Genomic DNA, 26,645 nt, shown 5'->3' with positions numbered 1-26,645 from the left:
GTGGTTTGCTTTTGTTTTTGTTTTTTGAGACAGAGTCTCACTCTGTTGCCCAGGCTGGAGTGCAGTGGCGCAATCTCAGCTTGCTGCAATCTTTGCCTCCCAGGTTCAAGTGATTCTCATGCCTCAGCCCCCAGAGTAGCTGGGCCACAGGTGCATGCCACTACGCCTGGCTAATTTTTGTATTTTTAGTTGAGACAGGGTTTTGCCATGTTGACCAGGCTGGTCTTGAACTCCTGGCCTCAAGTGATCTGCCTGCCTTGGCCCCTCTAAGTGCTGGGATTACAGGCATGAGTCACCATGCCTTGCCGTGTTTTCCATGTGTTTTAATTTTTCATCATGTCCTGTAGATTCAGTCATCATCATAGATTCATGCAGCTAGGAGGCCTGGAGATGATACAGGCCAACGTTCGCATTTTCAGCCCCAGAGTTCAAACTCTTACTTGGCAATCGGCTTCTCAAAGGCCACAATTTGACTAAAGAACTCTTCTTGATTAATAGTATAACTGCAAGGGAGCTTTCATTATTCTCTGAGTTACCTCAGTGCACGTAATTGTGGAATAGGTTAACACGACTTCCCAAAAGAGAGTGCATGAGTGCATGCAAAATATTGGAAATCACCTGGTTGGAAGGACCTGGAGAGAGGGTGCCCTGAGAAGCAGTTCCAGAGGAGTCCAGTGAATGCCCGAGAGAAGGACATCTGGGAGGGAGAAGACTCTGCCAGGGATAATAGCATCTTCTGGGAAAGGAAAATTAGTGCTACAACCCCCTCGGCAGTCTTCCAGTGAGAAATCTCTTTTGATTTATAAGCTCTCACCACTAGGTAGTATTTTAGTGTAGGTGTAAGAAGCAAATGGGGGAAAATGTGTCTCTTTTGTGGGTAACATAAAAATATCTGTGTCAGAGAGTGGTTAGAATGACATGAAAGGTGGAGAGGAGGATGGAAAGTAATAAGTGGAAAATGGGGGTTTTAAAAAGCAGGTCTTGTTAGCTGGGTCTCTGGGAGAAAGCAATGAAGAAAGATTAGTCATTTCACCCTTTCAAGTTTTTAGAGTGGTCGCCAACAAAATCAGCACTGTGGCACCTCTGGTGGTTTTCATTCTTCCTGGTCTTCCTACAAGAAGAGAGGGCTTAGAAGTGGTTCTGCTGAGAGTGGGGTGTGAACTTGTAAATCAGCTGATCGCATTTTCTTCATGGGCTCAGGCAACCTCCCAGAGACATGGATGCCCTTGGCATAAATTAGACTGACAACCCTACCCCCCAGGCCACCCAACACCCAGTCCCAGGTAAACGTGTTCTTTTCCAGGTTTGGGAACTTGGATGCCCTGGCAATGGGGTAACTCAAGTCTCTGCCTCCCTAGAGGTCTCAGAAAACTGGACCTCTCTGAGCTTCAGTTTTCTCATCTGCAAAATGAGCGCTTTGAACCTGACGACTCCTTGGTGTCCTCCTGTTTTGCAGTGCCATGCTTTCAACACTATCCAGTCCAGATGCTTCCCCATCGTGAAGATCCTCCGGGTCACCTGTGCACTCCTGCTCATCTCTGCCATTCGCCTTCTTACACCTTTTCCATATCTTCCCGTGGAACATGATAATCTGGTTTCCAGATGGGCTACTGTCTCCTCCTAGCTGCAAGGCAGCGGCGCTTCTGGCGCTGGTTTCCGTACTAAACTTAATGGTCTGATTTTAAGGGTTGGTTTTAAACAAACGGTCTGGTTGTATGTCCCCGAGTTACACTGCAGTGCTAAATGTTGGAGCGAGGCAATACCGGGAGAATCCAGGCAGCAGGCTTCACCCAGAGAGGGAGGGTGAGGGGAGGAGAGAGACCGAGAGAGGAGAGAGGGGGAATGAAAGGGGAGAGAGAGGGACTGAGACCGGAGAGCCGGAGACAGGAGCGGAAACCACAGAGGTAGAGTCGGGGCGGACATTGAAGAAACGTAGATGCACAGGGAGGGGCCAATATTAGTGTACAGAGAGAAAGACGGAACGCGGTGCGGTGACACCTAGCCTCCGAGGCAGTGGGAGCTCCGAGCCCACGGAGAGCGGGCGAGTTCCGCTTCCTCCCGCCCCAGCGGCCCCCGCCGCGCCTGGGAGCAGCCGGCCGTCCCGGCTCCGAAGGTGCAGCGCGCCCGGGCGCAGCGAGAGTGCGCGGAGCTGGGCTCCAGCGCGACCCCGCCGCTCGGGTTTGGGTGTCCTCAGGCTCCGCGCTCCTCCTCCCCTCCTCCAGATGGGACTGGCTCTCCTCTTTGCAAAGCCAAGCTCGCGGGGAGACGTGGTGAGCAGTAGCCAGTAGCTGGTGTGCCCTGGACGCTGCTGACCGCCGCGCGCCCGGACCGGGTGTCCACATGAGTGCCTCTCCCAGCAGATCCAGGTAAGAACTTCCTGACTTTCCTGAGCCCTAGGAGAAACACACATGGATGCCGAGTGATGGTGAGGGATCCGGGTGAAACTGGAGGCTGTGGAAACATTGGAGTGGGGGGTGGGGGTGCTGTTACATCCGAATTTTCTTAGTGAAACATCAAAGTTACCCGAGGGCCACGTAAAGCTATTAACATGGATTATGGTTTGGCTGAGGCGTCCCGCACCTGAGAGTTGGTGTCCCCAGGAAACCTCTGAGATAGATTATCTCCTCCATGAATTTCTGGAGGTGGCTGAGCTGGCTTCCTTCTCCATTCAGTACTGGAGATGTGCACAGAACAGGTAGTGGGGACAGGGCTGGTTGAGCGTGGAGATTGCCTCTCCTTCTCTCTATCTTGCTGGCAAAAGTTTGAACTGGAAGCACTGGCTTCCCTTGTTCTGGGCAGTGCTGCCATCTCTGTACCTGGCTGCCTCATCAGTCTTATTATGCCTATTCTGCTTGCATGGTAGAAGTCCAAGATTTGGCAAAAAGACAAAGTGTCCATCATGGAGGTACCTAGGGAGATAAGGAAAAGGCTCCACTTCTCATTTCCTCTGAGGGTGGAAGTGAGAGGCTCCATCCCAGGGAAAACAGAGTTACTCTTGTAGAGTAGATGAAGGAATGAGAAGGTGTGGTCATTAGAATGAAGTTTTTAGAGCCCAAGCAACTTGTTTGCATCCATCAGCCAACCTCATGCCTGGATAAACTTCATTCCTCAAAAAGTTCCTCAGCAGGATATGCAGGCACCAAGGTAACAAGAACAAACAGTTGCTTGCCTGCCCCCAGGCTTTCCTATCTGGTGGGCCTGGAGCACCTGTGAGGGGCAACTCCACCCAAGGCCCAGTATTGAAGAGGGGTAGGGTGGGAGGACTGTACATATCACGAATGCTTGTCAAATCTCTAGATTTTTTTTTCCTCCTAGGAAATAATAATTTTTAAAAAGGCTTGTAAAAAATAATAAAATGTTTCATGACAGCAGCAGATGTAAAACTCCCACTACTCTGGGCGAGGACAAAGAAATTTGTGCAGGGGGCTGAGCTTTCTCCTCTGCCAACACCCACATGGGCACATCACCTTTTGGAGATACAAATAGTGTTTGTAGTATTTTATGGATGAGGGGCCCTTCTCCTGGAAACTTTTTAGGAGGGGCGGATCTCAGCTGGGGCTCTCTCTTTGAGTTCAGGAAACTGAGTAGTAGAAATAGGTTGAAAATTACCCCAAGATCCCACTGTACTCCTAATCTGATATAGAAACTCACTGTGGAACAGATATAGTCAAAGAGAGGCACTCCTGCTTCCTAGTGGAACACACACCTATCTCTCTCCCTTCTCTCTTTCATTTAATAATATTTAGGAGGTTAGACAGGAAAGTGTAGACATGTAACTCTTATTCCCTCTATTCAACTATGCCTCCTGTCTTTGTTCCTTACTTGAAGATCATGTCTCTTGCTCGTACTGAATGTCCCTATTTATGTCACCTTCACTGCATCTTAGAGCCTTAGTTGCCTTTGATGGTGTACAGTGAGGTCTCCAGTGTTTGCCTGAAGGCCCCTTCCTTTGGCACCTTTATTTGTAACTTGCTCAGGAGATCTCATCCTCACCTTGCAATTTGGATGAAGAGTTCTGCTGGGTGTCACTGGTGTTCAAGAGATCCAGGGTCTTGAAAGGGCATGTGGCAGTTCTAGTTTTTCCATCCATGCTCAAAAGCTGTTTGGTTTTGGAGGTTTGGGTCTGTGCTTTGGTGACAGTGTTGGAAAGAAACCAGTATGAGCAACTGATCAAAACCTAGTCAATCTGGGGTGCCAATTTGACATTGTCACAAAAAGTGAGTGCCCAATTTGGATGCTTGATCAGCTGTGTTCAATGATCATAGGCCTGGTATGAAGTAACATCTACCTTTCTTCCTTTCTTTCTTTCCTTCTTTCCTTCCTTCTTTCCTTCCTTCCTTCCTTCCTTCCTTCCTTCCTTCCTTCCTCCCTCCCTTCCTTCCTTTCTTTCTCTTTTTCTCTCCTTCCTTCCTTCCTTTCTCTTTCTTTTCTTTCTTTCTTTCTTTCTTTCTTTCTTTCTTTCTTTCTTTCTTTCTTCTTTCTTTCCTCTCTCTCTCTCTCTCTCTGTGTCTCTCTTTTCTTTCGACAGAGTTTCGCTCTTGTTGCGTAGGCTGGAGTGCAGTGGTGCAATCTCAGCTCACTGCAACCTCCACCTTCCAGTTTCAAGTGATTCTCCTGCCTCAGCCTCCCGAGAAGCTGGGATTACAGGCGCCTGCCACCATGCTCGGCTGATTTTTTGTATTATTAGTAGAGATGGGGTTTCACCATGTTGGCCAGGCTGGTCTCAAACTCCTGACCTCGTGATCCACCCATCTTGGCCTCCCAAAGTGTCGGGATTTCAGGCATGAGCCACTGCACCTGGCTGAAAACACATCCTTCTTAGGAGATGGCATTTGCCCCTGCCATCTCCTTCCAGCCTTTGCTTTTCCACCATAGTAGTCATTTGATGTCCTTGCAGATTAGCTCATTGGTGGCACCTCTCAATGCACACATCTGTAATATGTATGCTTGTCACTGAAATCACCAGCCCTAGGTCTGCAGCTGCACTCCAGAGGTGTTTCCACCGCGCTGCTCCCACTGTCTGCTGCTTTTGCACAGCTGGCATGCAGTTTTCAGTGTTTGTGGCTTTGGGCTGCTGTTTACGACATTGCTAGGCATTGTCACCCATTCTGCTTGCCCTGCAGAAGAGGTCACTTTCTCCTGGGGTGTCTGCTGCACTTTATACTCTTGCGTTTCATGGATCTTTCAGCTTGATCAAGAGTTTTTCTTTCTTCTTCTCCTTTCCCCCTTTTGCACCTGTGGATTGGTGCATTGGGAAACACATTTCTTTTCCTGTCTAGGCATGGTCATTCTTCAAATGGTAAAAAAAGCCTTCGTTCCTTGATTTGATCAATACGTACAAACCAGAAACACCGCACATATCTTTTAGCTGTAAGAGTTCCATATACCCTTTATTTTGGTGTATACAGACTCTGACTTCTAAGTATACTTCTAAGGTATACTCCAGTATCTGCTCTGCTTCATACCTGGCGGGTCTGCATTGCACATCTGCATAATGAATGCCAATAACAGGCAGGAGGAGTGGAAACAGTGTTACTGCAGAGAAAGAGAGAGAGAAAGTATCTTAGGAAATGGGATCGTAAGTAGGCACACAGTCTTATGAGGGCCACTTTAATTTATTAAAGTCTCATTTGGTAGGATGAGAACAGTATTTATTAGATGGTGGACCATGTGGCAGCAGACTCATATACGGATCTATAAGATACTTAAGTACTTTTCTAGGATGGGTTGACATTGATGAATCTGTGACATAGTGGTCTGTTAGCCATCTTTCTTCTTAGGCTTTCCTTAAACCAACAGCGATGTTGTCTTCAGAAAGTTGCTGGTGATCTACAGCAGGGGAGAGGAATATCTCCAGTTGTTCATGAGCACCACAGGTGAAGAACCCATTCTAGGCATATTCTAGGCATATTGAATGAGCTAAAGTGTGTTGGTTTCATCAGCCATTCTAACTGGCTTGAAACAATCTGAATCCTTTGGTTTGAAACTAGGTCAAATGGTGAGACCTTTTTGAGATCCTAATGGGCATAAAGTAGGAAGTATCTTTCTCCTCTCAGCACCCTCATGGGCTTTTGGTGCAACTCTGGAGCTTCTGGTAAAAGAGAATTTTTTCCTTTCTGAGCCAAGCTTGCAACAGGGTTAATTTGGGGGTGGCCATGGGCTGCAGGGGTCGGAATTGGAGAGTGCAACTTGCATTTATTTTTTTAAAAAAGCTTCATAAAAATAAAAATTGATTTGTACAAAAACACAAGACCAGTGATGTACTACCTGCCTGCGCCCCCCACCCCATGAGATACTGAGCTCAATGGATAGTAAACATATTAATCTGGATGAGGAAGTATGAAAAGGTCATCTTTGCAGCTCATCTGCCATCCAATCTAACTGATCTCTGAAATCCCATCTTTCTAGATATATTCCATGTCTGGGACTAGGGGAAGGGGTAGGGGATGGGGTAGAGGCGGGGATGGAAGGAAGCAATTCCTAGAAAAGTTTGTGAGATCCAGCAAACCTGGAGATACAGGCTGCCCCGGAAGGCAAGGGCAGCCCTGGTGAGGGTGCAGGAAGCATGGGAGGAGAACCAGTCCCTGGGAAGGAGAGAAAGAGAAATGACACATAGAAATGATGAGGTAGGGGAGGGTGGGGCGGTGGAGAGAGGAAGCAAGCCAAGGAGGAGGAGGGAGAGGAAACAGATGGAACAGGAGGAAGATGCAGCGAGCGAACGCAAGAAAAGGCCAAAGAGGGGAAAAGAGCAGAAGATAAGTGAAAGCAGCACCTTGCTTTCGGGTTTTTTCTCTTCCCCGTTTTCCTCTGGCAGAGGGAGAATGCAAGTGAGCCAGCAGAACAGCGTGGTTTTTGTGCTTTGGAGGCTTCTCATTGAAGCTGTCAAGCCTCAACCCCTCACGGCAGCTCGTTCTATTTTTATATTTTGCAGAATGGAAATTAAACAAATGACCCCGTGATGGCGTTTTCATGAAGATTTTATCCAGCACACCACCCACACAGCCAGTGCTGGGGTGGCTGAATATTTAGCATAATATTCTATTTAATCATATAAGAAGGTATCCTCAAGAGAGTGGCAGACATGAAGGCTGGGCTTTGATAACCGCTTTTAAAGCACTGTTTTGATGAGGGTGGGCAGAAGTCAGAAAGGAACCTTGTTATCTGGCTTTTGAGCTTGTTAGCAAAAAGAATTCCAGTTCACTGAATTCTGGTGGAGTTTAGCATTTCCCCTCTCATACTCTTTTTTTTTTTTTTTTTTGGCACTGGGTTTGATTCCAGACTTTGTGAGCCCTCGTGGTTCAGTTCTCCTTGGAGATCTCATTGGCGGCTAAAAATGGCTCACTTTGGCTGAACTTGCCCTGAGTGGAAGCCTTGCTTAGAATTTGGGCACTCACTCTATTTGTTGGTCTGGTTAGGGAAGCTGGTGTGTACTTTGCTGATGGGACAGTGCTTAGGAAGCTAGCATAATGATGCACATCTAGTACTTGGTGAGAACACAAAGCAGATGATATTTTATTGGTTTAGACACGGACTTACTTCCTTAAGTCCCAGAAGATTTAGTAGCAATTAAATGCATGCCCCTTTGCACATAACCATTCCTTTGAAGGAAAACAAAAACATAAACCAACAACGCATGTTAAGGGGACCAATTAATCGGACATGGTTGGTTGGGTAGATGTAAAAACGTGAGACTGTTCGGAAGGCTTCTTACTGCCATGCACGTGTTTGTGTTTAACAGGGTATTTATGGGCTCTTTTTCCTTATATATTGAAGGGTTATATAATTCCCCAGCTATTAACCTTTAAAATGCTGTTTTTACAAGTTCAGTACCTAGACTAGATAGCAATGAAGAGTGATGTTGAGTCAGTCTGACTTCCAAGGGAGTGATGGGTGGCACCGTTGGACTCGGAAAGGAGCGCTTCTTCCTGCCAGCTAGCCTTGTAGTGGTTGATCTTTCCCTCTGAAATGAAACAGGTTTACTAGCCAGAGACTATTCCCTGCAGTGACTATAAAAAGGTATCTTCGTCTCTGACGCAGGGAGCGATTGAGAGCATCGGCATGAGCCATCTGAGTGTGTGTTGAAGGACCTGAGGAAAGGCAGGATTGACAGTCCATTAAGGGGAAGGCAGAAGCTTCTTTCCTTTTCCTCCTCTAATTAGGCATCCGTGTGCATTTTCTCTCACCATTCCTTGTTCTTGCCTATCTGATTCAGACAGTTCATCTGGCATAGCTTTGAAGCCAAGGAATGTTTTTATGCACATTGAGGAAGAAGAGGAATAAGATAAACTCAGGTCAGAACTTCCTTTGCTACTGTCATTTTCAGAGTATGGCTTCCCAGATATAAGGCTCCATCTCTCAGGTCTCTCTGCTCAGCCATGCTCCAGAGTTGAACTGTTTCTCACTGGCAGTCCCACAAGCTGAACGTGACTGTCCCCATTGCTGCTTTGGCATGTGTTTTTCCCCAGACTCTGTACTTGGGCCCTCAACCTCTTCAGGCTCCAGTCTTTCAAAAAACAAACTTGCAAAATAAGTTTCTCAACTTGTTTGGAAGTAGAGAATTTATACAAAGTCTTTCATTTTCCTAGTGAGGATGGCATGGTTAACCCTCTCATGAGTATGGCCAATAAACAAAAGCACCTTTGAACTCTTCATTATTCTTATTTTATTGCTACTAAAATGTCATTTGTATCACAACTTATTGCTTACAGCACTATTCTATTGTTTTATTTAATTGTCATAAAAATATTTTGCATAAGGAACTGTTATTACTCACGTTATAGTTGCAGAAATTGAGGCCTAGAGACAGGATGCCCCAAATCACATTGACAGTAAGTGGCAAACCAATGTTCTATTTTTAAACTATGATTTTCCACACCATGCTATCCTTGTAGATTCTACCCTACATTTTCTTTCTTTCTTTCTTTTCTTTTTTTTTTCCTTTTTTTTTTTTTTTTTTAAACAGAGTCTCACATCGTTGCCCAGGCTGGAGTGCAGTGGCGTGATCTCGGCTCACTGCAATTTCCGCCTCTTGGGTTCAAGAGATTCTCCTGCCTCAGTCTCCACAGTAGTTGGGATTACAGGCATGTGCCACCACGCCCAGCTAATTTTTGTAGTTTTAGTAGAGACGGGTTTCGCCACGTTGGCCAGGCTGGTCTCGAACTCCTGACCTCAGGTGATCCACGCGCCTTAGCCTCCGAAAGTGTTGGGATTACAGGCATGAGGCACCGCGCCTGGCCTAACCTATATTTTCAATGCCATCTTTTTCTTATAACTTTTCCTATCATCTGTCATTAGTTCTCCTCCTCTGCAGGTAGGGGTCTATAAGCATCTCGTTGCAGTTGATATATATATAAGGGGATGCCCTAAAATATGGATACCCGTGCAAATTGAATTAAAGGAATTCAGAACAGTGAAGTAGCCTATATCAGTTTTCTGGAGGCCTACTGACTTTCTTTTAGGTTTTGACATGTTACTCACTGCCAAGTTTTCTTGACATCTAAGTCAGAGAAAATGCTGAATAAAAGTTGGCATTATACCTGCTCCTTGTAACTGTGATCTCCCTCCTTTGTTATGTATATTATCTGTAAAGGTGACTCCTGCCCCATAGCCTGCTCCAGCTGAACCAGTGTTTAAATAAATTTCTGTAAGGCAAATAAATTATAGCAGAATTTGAGGGAGGCCACCACTTCCAAAAGAAAGCAGAGACAAGTCTCTTAGGATTTAAGCCTCTATAAATTGGCTTTTTGAAGTCTTTCTTCATCTTGGCTGGGGCCATTCCCTCCATTTGAACTCAGTTGGCAGCAATCAATAGAAGATGCTAATTTCTGGTCCTGGCTTGTCTTTTGCATGCACGAACTTCCTGCTATTTGTCTGAGAAAGTGCACACCCAGGTAAAAAGGCTGTGCTGATGGCTTTATTTAGCAGTTAGATCAACCCAAGCTGAATGTCAAAAAGCAGGAACAAGTTAGCAGGAACAGTAGGGCTATTTTCTTGGAGTGTTGGCCCAATTGTGATGAGGCTAGAGGACTTATAAAATTAGGTTTAAAACATAATTTTGTCTATTCCTTTTCTTTCTCCTAAAGTATAATTCTTAAGACACCTGCATGCCCCATGGACCTGGGTGCGTAATGCTAGTACTGGGTTTTGACTTTTCTATCTGAAGCCTGATATCTCTTAGCAACAGCCAGATTTAATTTAGGTATCCAACCTTTGGGCTACCTTGTATAACTGCACTGAAATGATGGGACTGTGATCAAGTTTTGGCAATTGATCTTTAGAGAAGACGAAAGACAGTACAAACAAGCATGAAACAGGAGTAAGAAGAACACAGACATTCGTACTTTCTATGGGTTTTATTCCTCTGTGGGCAATGGAAAGAAGTGTGTTGATGGATTGGAATCTAGGTTTTTCAGAGCACTGGTGAAGTGCTCTTGTCTTCTGTTCTTTTCTACTGGGGTATCTTATCTCTACCAATTGTGGACAAGGTGTAATATGTTCTTGCTCCAATATTATTCTGTTCTTGTTTATTTCTGTCATTTTTTCCACATTATCATTTTAGATTATTACAACAAACCTTTGTTAAACAAGAAACGATGGGCCAGGTGTGGTGGCTCATACCTGTAATCCCAGCACTTTGGGAGGCTAAGGTGGGAGGATTGCTTGAGACCAGGAGTTCAAGACCACCCTGGGCAACTTAGTGAGACCATTTCTCTACAAAAATAAAGAACTTAGCCAGACCTGATGGCATGCACCTGTAGTCCTAGCTACTTGGGAGGCTGAGGTGGGAGGATCACTTGAGCCCAAGAGTTTGAGGTTGCAGCGACCCATGATTGTGCCACTGTGCTCCAGCCTGGGCAACAGAGCAAGACCTTGTCTCAAAAACAAAAACAAAAATAGAAACAAGGTAGGTCTTGAGGATACAGAGTTGAATAAGACATAATTCTTTCTTCATATAGCTCACGGTCTAGGAAGGAAGATAAACATAAAGCAGAAGAGTTAGACACCTTATTAATGACTATGAAGAGGTAAGAATGAGTGTCATAGGAACACCAAGTCCAAAGCAGTGAGCAGAACAGCCCAGTTGAATCTGAGAAGGCTTTTTCAGAAGAGGTTATATTTTAGCTGGGTTCTAAAAGGTGAGTAGGCGTGATCCAGACGGAGAAGGGTGAAATTGTATTTCGGGCAGATGGGATAGCATGTGCAAAAACATGGAGTTGTGAGGTATGTGACGTGTTCGTGAAGAGTCATTTAGTCAGACTCTAAGGCATCTGTAAGAGAGGCAATGAGGCCGGCATGATGGAGTTGGAGCCACTTGTGAAGGTCCAGTTATGCAGCTTGTAGTTAACTGAGGCAACACCATTTTTTTTTTTTTTTGGTAGCAGGAGGGTGAGAAGAACAGATTAGTTTTTTAGGAATATAACTCTAGAAGCAATGCGGAAGATGAACAGAAACAAGGACAGTTCAAAGTTATGTCCAGATGCCATGAAGGGGGCTGCTGAGTGGTCCAGGTGAGACCTGATGGAGTTTGGACTCTGGCAAGAAAGATTGGAAAGTATCATCCAGATCTGAGAGTTAGTTTAAAGAATAGTCATCAAAATTTGGTAACAGGTGGATGATGGAGGCTGTGCAAAGAAAGAGGAGGAGCCAGGGCCAGCCGTGGTGGCTCATACCTGTAATCCCAGCACTTTGGGAGGCCTAGGCAGGCAGATCATGAGGTCAGGAGTTCGAGACCAGCCTGGCTAACATGGTGAGACCCCATCTCTACTAAAAATACAAAAGTTAGCTGGGCATGGTGGTGGATGCCTATGGTCCCAGCTGCTCGTGAGGCTGAGGCAGGAGAATCATTTGAACCCAGGAGGTGGAGGTTGCAGTGAGCCGAGATTGCGCCATTGCACTTCTGCCTGGGCGACAGTGCACAACTACATCTTAAAAAAAAAAAAAAAGAAAAGAAAGAGGAGGGGCCCTAGACTGCATTAATATTCTAGCTTGATGTTATCTGAACTAAGTCAATGGCCATAACTGAAGATAAAATGTACTGAAAAGGCAGGATTGAAAGTTAAGTTAAGGCTGGAACAGTGGTTCATAGCTGTAATCCCAGCACTTTGGGAGGCCAAGGTGGGCAGATTGCTTGAGGCCAGGAGTTCGAGACCAGCCTGGCCAACAAGGTGAAACCCCGTCTCTACAAAAAATACAAACATTAGCTGGACGTTGTGGTGCGTACCTGTAATCCCAGCTACTTGGGAAGCTGAGGCACGACAATTGCTTGAACCAAGGAAGTGGAAGTTGCAGTGAGCTGAGATCGCATCACTGCACTCCAGCCTGGGCGACACAGAGAGACTCTGTCTCAAAAAAAAAAAAAGAAAGAAAGACAGAAAAGTAAGGTAATGAAATCAAAATTTGAGCAGGATGAGGATTGGAAAGAGGCCATTGGAGTGAAGATTTGGGGTTTCATTCATTATCTTGGTAAAAATAGTGTCAGTGAAACCCCAGGGGAAGAAGATGGGATAGGAGCAAGATAGAAACATTGCGCAGAGTTTAGAACTTGAAGGCAGCTGAGAGTTTGAGCTCCCTATACTTTATATTTGAAAGAAACAAAAGGAGATGGAATGACAACTTACAGGGGAAGAAAGAAAAAAAAAATGAGCTTTCAAAAGAGGGAAGTCAGGCTGGGGGAAGTGACTCATACCTGTAATTCCAGCACGTTGGGAAGCCAAGGCCAGAGGGTCACTTGAGGCCAGGAGTTTAAGACTGACTTGGGCAACAAAGTGAGACCCCATATCTACAAAAATAGAAATGCAAAAAGTTAGCCAGGCATGGTGGCACGCACCTGCAGTCTCAGCTACTTGGGAGGCTGAAGTGAGAGAGTCACTTGAGCGCAGGAGGTTGAGGCTGCAATGAGCTGTGATCACACCATTGCACTCCAGCCTGGGGGACAGAGCGAGATCCCAGCTCTAAAAAGAAAAGAAAGAAATCACTTGAATATGTTTATCAATAAATAAGAAATATCTAGATAGGGAGAGATTGCAAATATAGAAAGAAGAAGAGACAACTAAGAGAAACTTGAGAACTCGGAAGGTAACAGAATCTAGCAAAAAGTAAGAACAAATAAACAAAGGAAACTGAGGGATTAAATTTGTAGAGGGAAGAACAAAAGGGAACCAATATTCATGGTTTGCCAAACATTGGTGCTAGGTATTTTACATTTGTCGATTTATTTAATTTTCATTAAAACCCTATAAACTGGGGCCAGGCACCGTGGCTCATGCCTGCCATCCCAGCAATTTGGTTGGCTGAGGTGGGTGGATTGCTTGAGGCCAGGAGTTCGTGACCAGCCTGGGCAACATGGCGAAACCCCATTTCTACTAAAAATACAAAAATTAGCCAGGTGTGCTGGCGTGCGCCTGTGTTCCCAGCTACTCAGGAGAGTGAGGTGGGATGAGCTCTTGAGCCCGGGAGGCTGAGGTTGCAATGAGCCGAGTTCCCGCCACTGCACTCCAGCCTGGGCACTCCAGCCTGGGCACTCCAGCCTGGGAAACAGTGAGACCCTGTTGCAAAAAAAGAAGAAGAAAAAAAAAACCATAAAGGGAAATAAAGAATGCCCCTTTCTTGGAGAAAATGGGAAAACAGCAAAGATTAGTCATACTTTCAGAAGTGCAGATGTGAAGGACCCCTGGAAGTCACTTCAAGAGAGAAGTTCTTGGCCGGGTGTGGTGGCTCACACCTGTGATTCTAGCACACTGGGAGGCTGAGGCAGGCAGATCACTTGATGTCAGGAGTTTGAGACCAGCCTGGCCAACATGGTGAAACCCCATCTCTACTAAAAATACAAAAATTAGCGGGGGATGGTGATGCACGCCTTTAAGTCCCAACTACTTGGGAGGCTGAGGCAGGAGAATTGCTTGAACCTGGGAGGTGGAGGTTGCAGTGAGCTGAGATCACGCCACTGCACTCCAGTCTGGGTGCCAGAGTGAGAATCCATCTAAAAAAAAAGAAGGTATCTCTTTTTTTTTTTTGAGATGGAGTCTCACTCTGTCGCCCAGGCTGGAGTGCAGTGGTGCGATCTTGGCTCCCTGTAGTCTCTGCTTCCCAGGCTCAAGCAATTATCCAACCTCAGCCTCCCGAGGAGCTGGGACTGCAGTCACATGCCACCACACCTGGCTAAGTTTTTGTATTTTTGGTACAGACGGGGGTCTCATCATGTTGCCCAGGCTGGTCTCGAACTCCTGAGCTCAAGCAATTCGTCCACCTCAGCCTCCGAAAGTGCTGGGATTACAGGTGTGAGCCACTGCACCCCGCCTTCAAGAGTTATCAAGAGATAACTTCTATTTCCTCTCTGAAGGTGAAATAGAGAAGGTGAAGTCATCTTCTGAGAGTGAAATAGGGAGTGAGGTGGGAGCTCAGAAAGCATGGAAGTGTTTTTGAAGGGTCAAAATTATTGACTGGGGACAAAGGAAAAGATTTCCATACAGTGTTCTGTTGGAGTTGGAAAGCATGCTCTACGTGCAGGATCGTCTCAATCTGCACCATAGCCCATGAGCAGCGAGCTGGGGTCCTCTTGGGTAGATGTTTTGGGAAGGCTGGCGGAATCACAAGGTGCTGAGCATGCTGGTGAGACCCAGGGGAGAGTAAAGCTAGAAGGTGCCTGAAACTGGGAGAACGACGAGATTGAAGAAGAGATTTAAGGGAGGAATAGAATGAGAAATGTCAGTGGATTGGAGATTGAGATCTTGACAGATCTCAGAGGCACTTTAAGATCCTAGGCTGACACTGGAGAAAAGGTTGCTTCATTCAGCGGCATGCATGTCAGTGACCACCTACTTTAAACTGATGCTGGTCTTCTTTGCATGAACAAAAGATGGAGCTGTTGAATTGTTGAGTGGGTGGCTGAGAAAGGCTGTGAAAGTCCAGGTTGGGTAATCCCCACCATCTTGGATTAGTTAGTGTGAGCCTCTCTGGAGTCAGATTGGTCTCACGGCCTATCTGCCAGGCCTTATGATTATGTAAAGGCAAAGAGCCCAGTTAATAGGTGTTTTGAAAAGCTTCTAAAACCTATAATTGTGAGCCTTGTCTACCTTGGACTTTTGAAGGTTTAAACCACAGATTTTTTAATAAAAAGGTTAAGTTATTGCATTTTATGTCACAATGCCTTACAATAAATTTATCCCTTCCAGAGAACAGTTCCTATCTCTCACTTTATGAAATTTTAGGCCCATGAAGTGAATTTTCTAGGCCATTCCCTATCCCTTCACTCCGGCCAATTAATATCATGGTTTGCATTTTCATCCAATCTTGCGTAGTCTGTGGGGTTGGTTCACCACACAGCCACATGCTTTTTAACAAGTGTTGTCACCAGGCACCAGGTGTAGGATGAACCTGCTGAGGCAGACAAAGGATCTTTCTGTCATGCAGGGAACAGCACCAGCAGGTGAAAACCCTGCCGCTCTGGCTCTTTCTGGCTTGTTCTGTTACGGTTCTCCATGATTTGTCTATCCTTACTCTCTGTCCTTACCCCAGGCTCAGCCTTAAGCTTCCCCTGTATCTAGGTGTTCGATCATTGTAACATCTGCAGTCTGGTGGAACTGCATGTCTCTGTTCTACATACAAATACCAAAAGAACATAGGTCTCTAGGTATCTGTGAACAACTGACATCATCCAAAAAGAGCTTTAAAAATCAGGGGGGAGAAAAATCTCTGTTGTGTTTTATCTGCCTGTTTATTTGTTTGCTTTGATTACAGAGCACTGAAGCGAGGTTTTAAAATGTCCTTTCTTTGTCAACCCGTTATCCTGCCTTACAGGTGGTTCTGATTTCTTCCACTGTTATTACAGTAGGAGACTAAATGTAATTACCCAGCACTTCAATTTAGACGTCAAACACAATTACACAGAAAACAATCTGTTAGAGTGTCCTAATGATTCAGTTGTTACTTGGTTTTATGGTGAATTCTAGGTAAGAAATACTAAACATTAGGATCTCAGTTGCCCTTTATGGCTTAACCTTTATATGTTCCTGGCCATTTAGGAACCTAGATTCATCTCATTTAAGCTTCTACAGATGAGGAAAAAGAGACCAAGAAAATGGAAATCAGTCATCCAGGTTCAGAAAACTGTCTGGGAATAGGTTTGGGACTAGCACCCCCATCTCCTGATACAGAATTTAGTGCTCTGAAGCTCTCTGGCGAGGAGCCCCACCCTCTAGTTGATGGAGAAGGGGACTCTGAGGAGGTGTGGAATGGTGCTGTCATTTAGGGGACAGCTTGTGGGGCAACATGTAAAGTATTCTGGTTCTCCATTGGCCTTACAAGCAGATTATCTTGTAAAGTTTTTCATCAGTACCCACCAAATCTTTCTCCTCCTTCCCTCATTTTCTAGTGGGTGTGTATTTAAGGTAAAAAAATTCCAGCAGGTAAATTTTGTTTTACCACCACACATTTTAATATCATATGCATATGAATAGCAAATAAAAATTTGCTATTCATTAATCTCCTGATTATTTATAATATGTCACTCTCTGTTAACAGGCAAAAATTTGTGTTAATAATTGAGAGCTCTCTGGCTGGGTGCAGTGACTCACGCCTGTAATCCCAGCACTTTGGAAGGCTGAGTTGGGTGGATCACTTGAAGCCAGGAGATCGAGACCAGCCTCACCAACATGGCGAAAACCATCTCTACCAAAAAACAAAAATTAGCCAGGCGTGGTGGCACATGCCTATAATCTCAGCTCCTCAGGCGGCTGAGGCATGAGAATCGCTTGAGCCCAGGAGGCGGCGGTTGCGGTGAGCAGAGATCGCACCACTGCCGTCCATCCTGGGTCACAAAGTGAGACTCTGTCTCAAATAAATAAATAAATAAAATAATAATAATTGAGAGCTTTTTTTTTTTTCTAAAATATCACTGGTCTCTTATACAACAGAGAGGCTAGAACTATGTTGAGCAGCAGTAAGGTTTACCTGGCCTTACAGCCACAGGGCGCGGAGGTGTAGATGAGCTTTAGATAGCATGGGCACTGGTTTCTCTGATTGCCAGTCATCTGTTACCTGGCTTCTGATCTGCCAAGGTATGGCACAGGCTCTCTGTGATCTGCCCAGGAGAGGAGACTGAATCAGTGCTGTTACAACTCTGGCATTCCCTTTCAGAAAAGGTAGAAGTTCTCCCAAGTCACTGCTCAGGGCCTTGTCGGTCAGTTTGGTAGATTCGATGCTTATTGATGCAGAAACAGGGACCAAGCAAATGTCCTTAACTCTGGGATTTTTGTCACTTTGCAGAAAAGGCCTACTGGAAGAGGTTAAAACATTCTTTGAAAGAAGGAACTCTCCAAGGCATATGTCTTACGTACTTGGGTGGGAGAAGGTTATCTGACTACGAACAAGAAATTGAATGGGAACCAATTAAATTGCTGTAAGAAAATTAAGGGAGTCCTCTAAGAAAGCGTTACCCCTCTGCCTCCATAGAATAGGAGTTAATAAATTATTTTGTGAAACCCTCCGCAAAATCAGATAGGCTTCCTTTGCTAGAGTTTGAGATCCCTGAGTTTAGCTATACAGCATGTGTGGTCATTTTGGAGAATTGTTTTCTATTTGCTAATTATTTTGCTCTCCAATTTTGCTTTCCCCAGGGAGAATCCCATCTGGACAAACTATCAGTTAACAGCCATGTAGTCATCCATGTTAATAGCTTTACTGAGTAGCTACTCAGACATGCTAGCCGTGTAGAGAAATGTGAGATGTGGTAGGTATTTCAATATATCAATGGTACCTATGGTTTGATTATTTTCCTGGTCTGTTCAAATGCTACTAACTGCTTCCAAAATGTTATAAATGATGTGTTTGTAGTGTGGATTGTTTCTCTGTTATCTATATTAGTGTTGCTGTCTATTCTTAAATCACTCATCAAATACTTTTGTGTTGTGTCTGTCTCATTCTCCCCTGCCCCAGTCAAACTGAGCCTAGTATTACAAGGTAGCCATTTTGCCGTTGAGTCTTGAAGACAAAAAATGGTAATGCAAAATAAACATTACTACTTATAGCCCCCTTCCTCTCTCATAATAAACCACTGTCTCTGTTGAACTTTTAACTGCAACCACAGTCCAGAGTTTCAAGGAGCCATCCCTCAAACATGGGTATCATTAAGGTCCAGAGATTTCTAACCACAGACTTACTATCTTTGGAATAAAAGCTTGAGAGCAGCCTAACTCACGTCTAATGCAGGAAGGCCAAGTTAAACATAGCCTTGGCATCCTTGAGATCACTGACCCTACAGGCATTATAGCCTTCGAGTTTTATTTTGATAACAACCTCCTGGTGTACTTGTCTGCTATTTGGTTAAATTATTGCAAAGCAATAGACAACAACCCTCTGCTTTTATTTCCAGCTTACTTCAGGGTAGGGCTAATGAGCTTTCATTCTGGGCTGAGTGCTTGGGTCATGCGATGACAGATGTGGGAGAAGCAATCCTAGGAATGAGCTATATTAAAACATAATCTAAGGCTCTGGTGCTGCATTGCCATGAGGCAGGGGCAGGGTGGCATCTGTCTTCCCCAATGTCACAAAGAGCAGAGTAGTCACAGAGTTTCAACAAAGGATGTTCGTTTGACCTTTGCATTGATCCAGGTCTGATCTATTAATATATCAGAAGTAACATGATCTTTACCATCCTTATCATCATCGTCACTAACAATCTTTTACTTATTTAGTTTTTACTAACAATCTTTTATTGAAACTTTTACTATGTGCCAAACACTCGCTAAGGATAGTATCTTCATGATCTCACTTAACTTACAACACTAATAAATCAGTATTATTAATTTCCCAGTTTTAGAGAGGAGGAAACTGAGATTTGGGAGACTAAAAGACTTCCTTAAGGTTATTTTTACTGGTGTGCAGATCTGGGGTTCAAATCTAGGTCTGATTTCAGAGCCTGAGCTTTTAACACAACTATGTTATATTAAACAAATAAATCAGCTAGCATGGTGGCTCACACGTGTTAATCCCAGCTACTCAGGAGGCTGAGGCAGAAGGATCCCTTGAGGCCAGGAATTTGAGACCGCCCTGGGCAACATAGAGACATCTCATTTCCATCGAAAAAAAAAAAAAAGAGAGAGAGAGACAAGCAAGCAAAGAAATCAGAAACTATTTATCAGGCATCTCCTCTTCGTAAGATGCTATATTAGATTTATGGGGTTGGGGTACACAAAAGCATAAGTTACTTTCCATCCCCAAATGGCTTTAAGTGTTATTGGCCAAGAAGTCATTTAAAAGATAACTAACAATATACTAGATGCCAAGTATGTGGAACATAGTAAATGTTATACGAATAAAGAGGAAGTCTGGAGAAGGTGAGAGTCACACTGGGCCTTGCACAGTGGGCAAGGTTTATATTGATGGAAAATAAATAAGAAACACATTTCACAACAGGGAGGTGACGTGAACAAATCCTAAGGATGAGGAAGAACAAGGCGTGTCATGCTGTTGAAGGTTGGAGAACGATGGGAACGGGGTAGATGAAGAGTCAGTTATCCAGGAAAGAAGTTTTCATGTACCCACCTATTTGGCCCTCAGATATTTACTGAGTGCCTGCTGTTTAAAGTAGTTTCTGAGGGAAGAATGAGAGAGAAGGGTGAAAAGGTAGATTTTTTTTTTTTCCAGAGTTGTCTGGCTGGCCTGCCTCATGCAAGCATGGGAATTAGTATTTGGTCAGCAGTCTCTTCTCTTAACTTCACAGTTACACACACTTGCTGGAGTATGTTCTGGTTCTGACCTTTCTTCCCTGGCCAATATGTCAGAAGGAAAGAGACCAGCTTTGGTATATCAATCTTACTGATTTATTTCTAAACTTGAAAAAAAAATCAAAGCAATATAGCAGTGTTACAAAAATGTTTAAAAGAAATGGGCAATCACCCATAGTTCTACGATTCTTAATATAACTAAGGTTTCTAATCTTTTCTAGTTGAAATAATGCCTTTTTCACATGCTTCTAATCAGATGGTGTGTACAATTTTGCATCCTGCTTTATTTACAGAGTTAGAACTCATGAAAATGTGTTGAGGAAATGAACATCGATGCATAGTGTTTACAGGAACCAGGTGTGCTGCCTCTTCCCCGTTGTTAATATACATTGTTTTGAATGTTATCTATTTAAATGGAGATGGGATCAATGACAGTTTTCAGGCATCCTGCTTTTAAGGTATGGCTTTTGAATTCTGATACAGACAATCGGAACTATCAGCATGGATTCCAGAGACTTGAGAATTGAAATCCTGATGGGCAGGGGCAACATAAATATCACTCTAGTTCCGTCTGTCCCTAAGGAGAACCAGCTTAAGTGCAAAGACAATCTCCCATTTGTGAACATGGGCATGATTCCCTTTTTTGCTTTTAATTGCCCAAATCTTGCCCTTTTGTCCGGCATCTGGTTAAGGAACAGGGATGTTCTCAGATAAGGGATGTGGGGGAACTGGGACCCAGTCCTCGGAATTTGAAGTTTTCCTCCCACAGTGGTTGTGCCTGAGTTGCCGTTCTTGCCCGCTCTGTGATCCAAGTAGTTGCTGTGTTCAGAATTGCCATGAGCTTTTGGAAACCTCAGTAACTGCTAACTAAAGTAACAGGTGTGAAATTTGTTCTGTGGTTCAGTTCTGCCAATCTTAAGCCCATAAAAAGTACACAGAGTTCCATGTGTATTAATCAGCAGTATCCTTCTCTCTCCCATCCATTTTTGCCTGCTCGAATAATTCCAAGAACTACTCTAAAAGAACGCAAGTATTGACTTTGACAAACAAACTGCATCTCCCTTTCAACATTCCTCTGCTCAGCTCCTGAATTCTTCTGACAGTCTAAAAAATAGGTCCAATAAGACACTATTACTGCATTTCTTTTAGATGGATTTATCCTGGGGGCATCTCCTCTGTCTTGTCTGTACACCTCGCACTGAGATGATAGCTGTTATAAAAATCCAAAGATAAGCGCTTAAAAACATCAGCAACCAAATTAATTCAGGGATTTATCTCACTCACGTGAACTTGATGATCATCCTCATGTTTGATGAGATGTTCTGGGTGGGTAAAGCATCAGAGCAAAGAGAGCAAGATGTGTGCTGGGTGCAGGAAAAAGGAAGGTCCCCTAGAAGAAACAGAGTTGAGCAGTCGCCAGAGTATGATATCTCAGTAGTAACACCACCAAGGAAGAGAAGGGGTCTGTGATGCACAGGAAGCCAGCGCCAGGTCTGGTGAATATCAAAAGCAACAGATGAGGAGACAAGGAGGCCGGCTGGAAGGGAAGGGGTGGCTCATTGTTCTTCTCTGTTTATCTGCTGCTTGCTTTTATTGAGCACCCAAGATGGCAAATCTCTGAACTAGACGTGCTCCCTGACCTCTTCCTGCAAGTGACATTCAGAAGAGCTGGAAGATAATATACACTTACTTAGAAGATCCAGTGACTCTCCATTTGTTATTCTCCCAATGGAAGACCCTGAACTAGGAACTTGAGGAGAAAGGTTAGCCATCTAAAGAAAAGTCTTGCAAAATATCTCAAACTCAAATGAAATGGATTGCTCTCCACCACCATGCGTTTCCAGCTGAAAAGTGGTCATGTGTGTGCATGGCAGTGGCTCTGCCGCCTTCTATGTGACTCCTCTGTGTTTTAGACCGAGTATGGAAAGGTGCTCAGCACACTCTGTCCTTTTTTCCCTGTTAGCATAGATACATTTCTGTGTCCACAGGCACAAAGCCAAGGACCCATGTGTTGTAGTGGTCAGAACACTGGACTTGGTAATGGTTGTCAAAGCTACTGTTTGTTACTCATTTTCTCTGTGCCAGGGAGGTAGTCGAAGGTGCTATCTTTCCATTTACTTATGAAGATACCGAGACTTGAAGACACTGATTAACTTGCCAAGATCACGGAATTAGTAAGAGGAAGACCTGCATTGGCACCCAGGTTCATCTGACTTCAAAGCCTGTGTTTTTTACTGCCTATGGCAATCTGTCTCCCAGATACCAGAACGACTAGTTAAAATTCCCAGCTCTGCTACTCCCTAGCTGAATATTTCATCACTCTGGCCTTCGGTCTGTCAAATGGAAGGGTTGTGCTAAGTTTTCTAACATTCCGGCTAGTTCTCAAGTTCTGTGCACTGTCTAATGCTTAGTTTTAAGCAGGGCTTTCGTGAGTATAATCTCAAGCAGTCCGGAATGTATGGGGAAATGGTAGGAGAAATTATTTGATTACTATTCTTTAGTTACTATCTATTGAGCGCCTCCCCAAGGATACAGCAGAGACCAAAACTGTCATGGTTTGGCCTTTGAAAAACCAATGAAGCAGGGAAAACAGACACTGAATATGTTATAAGGAGTTAAGTGTTGTGCATAAGATTACAGCATATGTAGGTCCTTCTGAGGGTAATTCATGTGAATCTGGTTCAACCAGTTCAGTGAACATCTGTATGTATCCCAGACCAAGCAAGCAACACTATTTATTTTATTTTCATTAATTTTAAAATTATTTTTCTGCTTAGACTCTTCTCATGCACAAGAGCAATAGGATTTAACATCGAAATGTCACAGGTACGACAAGCCACCAGTGTTCAGTCTTCTCTTGTTATTCTTTTCTTTTTTGAGGCTTCTTACATACCCCAGTTTTGATGGGAGTTGGCAGGGCATGTGGAATTATACAGTGTCAGTCTAAAGAGGAGCAAGGGAAGATGGAGATAAGGAAGAAGTTAAAGTTAGAGCAGGAGCTAAAGTTAGAGGGATGGAATGAGGTAAAAATAATGAGTTATACCTTAGGAATGTCTCCCAAATTCTCACTTACTGCAGCAGGAAGAATAGGTTAGAAGGGAGAGAAGAAAAGAACCACAGATTCACAGTCTCTCCGATTTGCAAGGGACTCAATCAGGCATGTGGTGCAACCTCATCTAATTATTTAAACTGCATCTGCAACATCCGAGGAAGGCTTTGCGTTTGAATGCTTTCACTGAAGGGTAATGCCTACCCCACAAGGCAGGCCATTGGATTGTAGGGCAAGCTCAGGCTGTGAAGAGAGATACTGCTTTTTGTTGAGATGTCTTAAAAAAAAAAAAACTTGTATCATCTGGCTTTAATTCTGCCGTTCTGTGTTCTTTCACTTAATGTTTACAAAGTTCATCCATGTTTTAGCATTTATCATCACTTCATTCCTGTTTTTTGCTGAATAATATTTCATTGTATAGTTAATACCGCAGTTTATTTATCCAACCATCAGCTCATAGATATTTGGTTTGTTTTTACTTTTCAGCTATTATGAGTAATGCTCCTATGAATATTAATGCACACATTTTTGTGTGGACATGTGTTTTCATTTCTCTGGGATATACACCTGGAAGTGAAATTACTGGGTCATGTAGTAACTGTATGTTAAACACTTTGAATGACAGCCAGACTATTTTCCAAAGGACTGCACTATTTTACATTCAGTGTAAGTATGCTGCACGTATATGCGGGTTCCAACTTCTCCATCTCCTCACCAGCACTTATTATCATCTGTCTTTTACATTATAACCATCCTAGTGGCCGTGAAGTGCTATCTATAGTGGTTTTGATTTGTACTTCCCTGATGGTTAATGATGTTCAGTATTTTTAAATGTACTTATTGACCATTTGTATCTATTCTTTTGAGAAATGTTTATTTAGGTCCTTTCCCCAGCTTTAAAAAAAGTTGTTATTTTGTTATTGAGTTATAGTTCTTTATATATTCTAGAGACAAGTCTCTTATCAAATACATGATTTGTAAAACTTTTCTCCAATTCATCAGGTTATATTTTCATTTATTGATGGTATCCTTTGAAACACAGAACCTTCTAATTTTGATGATGTCCAGTTCACTCAGCTTTTATTGCTTGTCCTTTTGGTGTCATAGCTAAGAAACCATTGCCTGATCCAAGGTTACAAAGATTTATGCCAATGCTTCTGAGAGTTTTATAGTTTTAGCTCTTACATTTAGGTCTTTGATCCTCATGGTCTAATTTTAAAAAGCAAGTTGTATGACATTTAAAACTCAGATACTCAGTCCTCATTCAAGCTTCATCTGAAATCAAGATTAGAGGAAAAAGAGTTTAGCAGAGTCCTTCCTTGCAAGTGACCCAAAAGGTTGCAGTTTTATAAGACGAAAATATGCTAGACATCTCCAGACTTTATTATGACTCTTATTAAGACTTTATTATTGCTTTTATTAAGGCTTGAGTTTTGAGGTGTTCAAACCTGTAAATAAGGGTGATAGACGGATGGACTCTTTGTAGTTGGCATAAGGTGATAAAGAGAATAGGAGGCTGCTGCCCAGCCCCGTTTCAACACAGCCAGCAGCTCTGCTGTCTGCCTTCTGTCCTGTGTCCTTCCTCCTTTGGATCTCTTGGCCTGAAATCCTTTCAGGAGGTGATTTTTGTCCCCTCTTGTCCACGTAGTTGCTTACACGTGCTAGTGCACCCCCAGAGCCTCATGTCTGCCTGTCCACCCCATCTCCCTCCTGATTCCGGGACTGGAGACAGTTTGGTTTTTTTATGTATCAGGATAATGACTGTCTCTTGTTTCTTCCCACAAGAGCTCCCACTCCCTTCTTCTCTACCTGCCTTCCTTGGAGCTAATTCATACATACATCAGCGTGCTTCTTATTTCCCATGTTTTTTTCTCTTCCTGTAGATAGAACTCATAAGGTTTCCATGGAAACCCCTGATCAGAGGTAGGGGACTCTTGAATAGAGGTGAGATACACAAGCTTTGCTCATTTCTGAGGGGCTTTGGGACTGTCTCCCTCACTCCTCCCCCAATTCCCTCTCCAGCTCTTCCTGGGGCAGCTCTTGGGCCTGTCTCTATAAGATGCTTCAGGAGCCCCCAGGACTTTATCTGAGGACTGAACAGATGGTGGTGACGATGGTCCTGAGGGTCAGGACTCTGGGAGGAGGCTGCTGCTGGGTAGGTTGTTTGGCATCTGCAGGAAACCTGAAATCTGGTGTCTTCCCAGGAAAAGGGCAGTGTTTAATGGCAATCCCATTCTTCCTGTTGTGTCTTGAGACAAGTCCTGGTTAGGAGAGCTGGGTCCCAAATCACCATCATTGTCTTCCTCTTATTAGACAGAGATGGAAAGGCTTTCCCGAGGCAAAGGCATGGCTGTGATCATCACTGGAAGGTTGAGATTCTTGTACATCAGGTCTTTCCATGATGGCAGGTCTTAGGCAGGCATATAAGCAAATTAACATGCTGGAACTGGAAGGGATTCAGAGTCTAGAGGTTCTAATGTATGGGTTGAAGGTTCCTGGGGGACTGCGGAGTTCCAGCAGAGGCTGTAAGAAGCCATGTGTGCACTGAGTGCTGCCTGGGGACCAAATACATCAACATGGTCACCATCTCTTGGAACTATGCTATTTTTTTAAATGATAAAAATTAACCCCATACTTGAAAAAATTGCAAACTACTGGTTTATTGTAGACCTATTACCTTACAAATGAAATAAACAGGAGCTCAGACAGAAAGAGTGAGGTGGCAACTAGCCTGAAGTCGCCCAGCTAGGACCGGAGACTTGGGGTGGGGTAAATGTTAGTGGCAGCTCCCACTGCTCTGTTCACCCACATTGTGGAAAGTGCTGTACTGGGCAAAGGAGGCCTCCTCTGACCAATGAGTGCCTACTCCTGCAGCTCAGAGCCTGAGAAAGAAACTACACATTAAAAGTGAAACTGAGGTGGTTTCGTCTTCCCAGAATAAATGAATGATATCAGTAGAAGAGCTAGGGGATTTTTCTGGGGATTGGGGGGAAGGGAGGACAAGGAAGCAGCAGTTCTGAGGATACAGATTTCATTCATTATCTTTTTGAAAAATAAATTAATATTTTAAATTAGGTTCCTAATCACAGAGTGTGAATCATAACAGAAGGACTGACTGGCCTCCCTTTCAAGACCAGAGCTGGGAAGAGCTTTGAACCTGAGCCTAATTGTGGCTTCAGATCTGGTGCATTTCTCTCCACTTCTGAACCTAGGCCAGTCAAATCCAGAACTTGTTTTTTTTTTTTTTTTAAGGGGATTTCAGAGGAGTTGAGAACACTAAGGTCCATAATTAAGCATCATTGATTTTTAAATTATTTTGGCTCTGAGGTTTAAACTGGCATTGAACTCCCAGGTTTAGCTTAGAACTCTCTTATACTGTGAAAACTGCCTCAATGTTTCCATTCTGAAGACCCTGCAGTTGCTTGATTTGCATATAGGAGTGTGATATTTAAGTGTGTGGGAAAGTGGATGAATGTGGGTGACTATGTTATGCATTTATGAAAAGGCATCCAGGAATATAGGTGATCATGTGGCTTCTCCAGACTTGGCAGGATGCAGATGGCACACTTGGGGGGAGTTTAGGAAAGGGACTCTCTTTAAAGGTGTGAGTAAAGTAAAGGGATATCAGCAAAGGATAAATGGAACAAAGGGTAAATGATGCAAGAGAGGTCACCTGACCTGAGCTGCGGCCTTGGGTGCAGAGATGCAGTCAATCCACAGGGAAGTAGCAAGGGAGCAGCTGAGGGACAAGCCCCTGTCCCAATTCTCCTCCTGCCCTCCTGTATCCACCCAGTGCCTCCCTTGGCAGGACCCAACCAGAAGCCAGAAGGCAAGAGAACTGGTTACACTTCTGAGAAGGGTCAGCCTCCTGGGTC

The 26,645-nt window shown here is 44.0% G+C and overlaps 1 protein-coding gene across 4 annotated transcripts in view; it reads left to right on the top strand.

Annotated features, from left to right (window-relative positions):
- The first annotated feature begins 1,871 nt into the window (after positions 1-1,871).
- GRAMD1B (GRAM domain containing 1B) overlaps positions 1,872-26,645 on the top strand; it is a 274,604-nt gene continuing 249,830 nt past the window's right edge. For 3 of the 4 annotated variants that reach the window (XM_031652853.1, XM_031652852.1, XM_021926655.2), the window contains exon 1: positions 1,872-2,366. In XM_031652853.1, the coding sequence (XP_031508713.1) occupies positions 2,341-2,366 (26 nt within the window). In that variant the 5' untranslated portion in view covers positions 1,872-2,340. The remainder of the gene's footprint in view (positions 2,367-26,645) is intronic. The other variant, XM_031652843.1, reaches the window with a different exon arrangement.

Source organism: Papio anubis, chromosome 12 (assembly GCF_008728515.1).
Source record: "Papio anubis isolate 15944 chromosome 12, Panubis1.0, whole genome shotgun sequence".
Classification (NCBI taxonomy): Eukaryota; Metazoa; Chordata; class Mammalia; order Primates; family Cercopithecidae; genus Papio; species Papio anubis.
The sequence above is the reverse complement of the archived record's forward strand: the minus strand, read 5'-3'. Positions and strand labels throughout refer to the sequence as shown.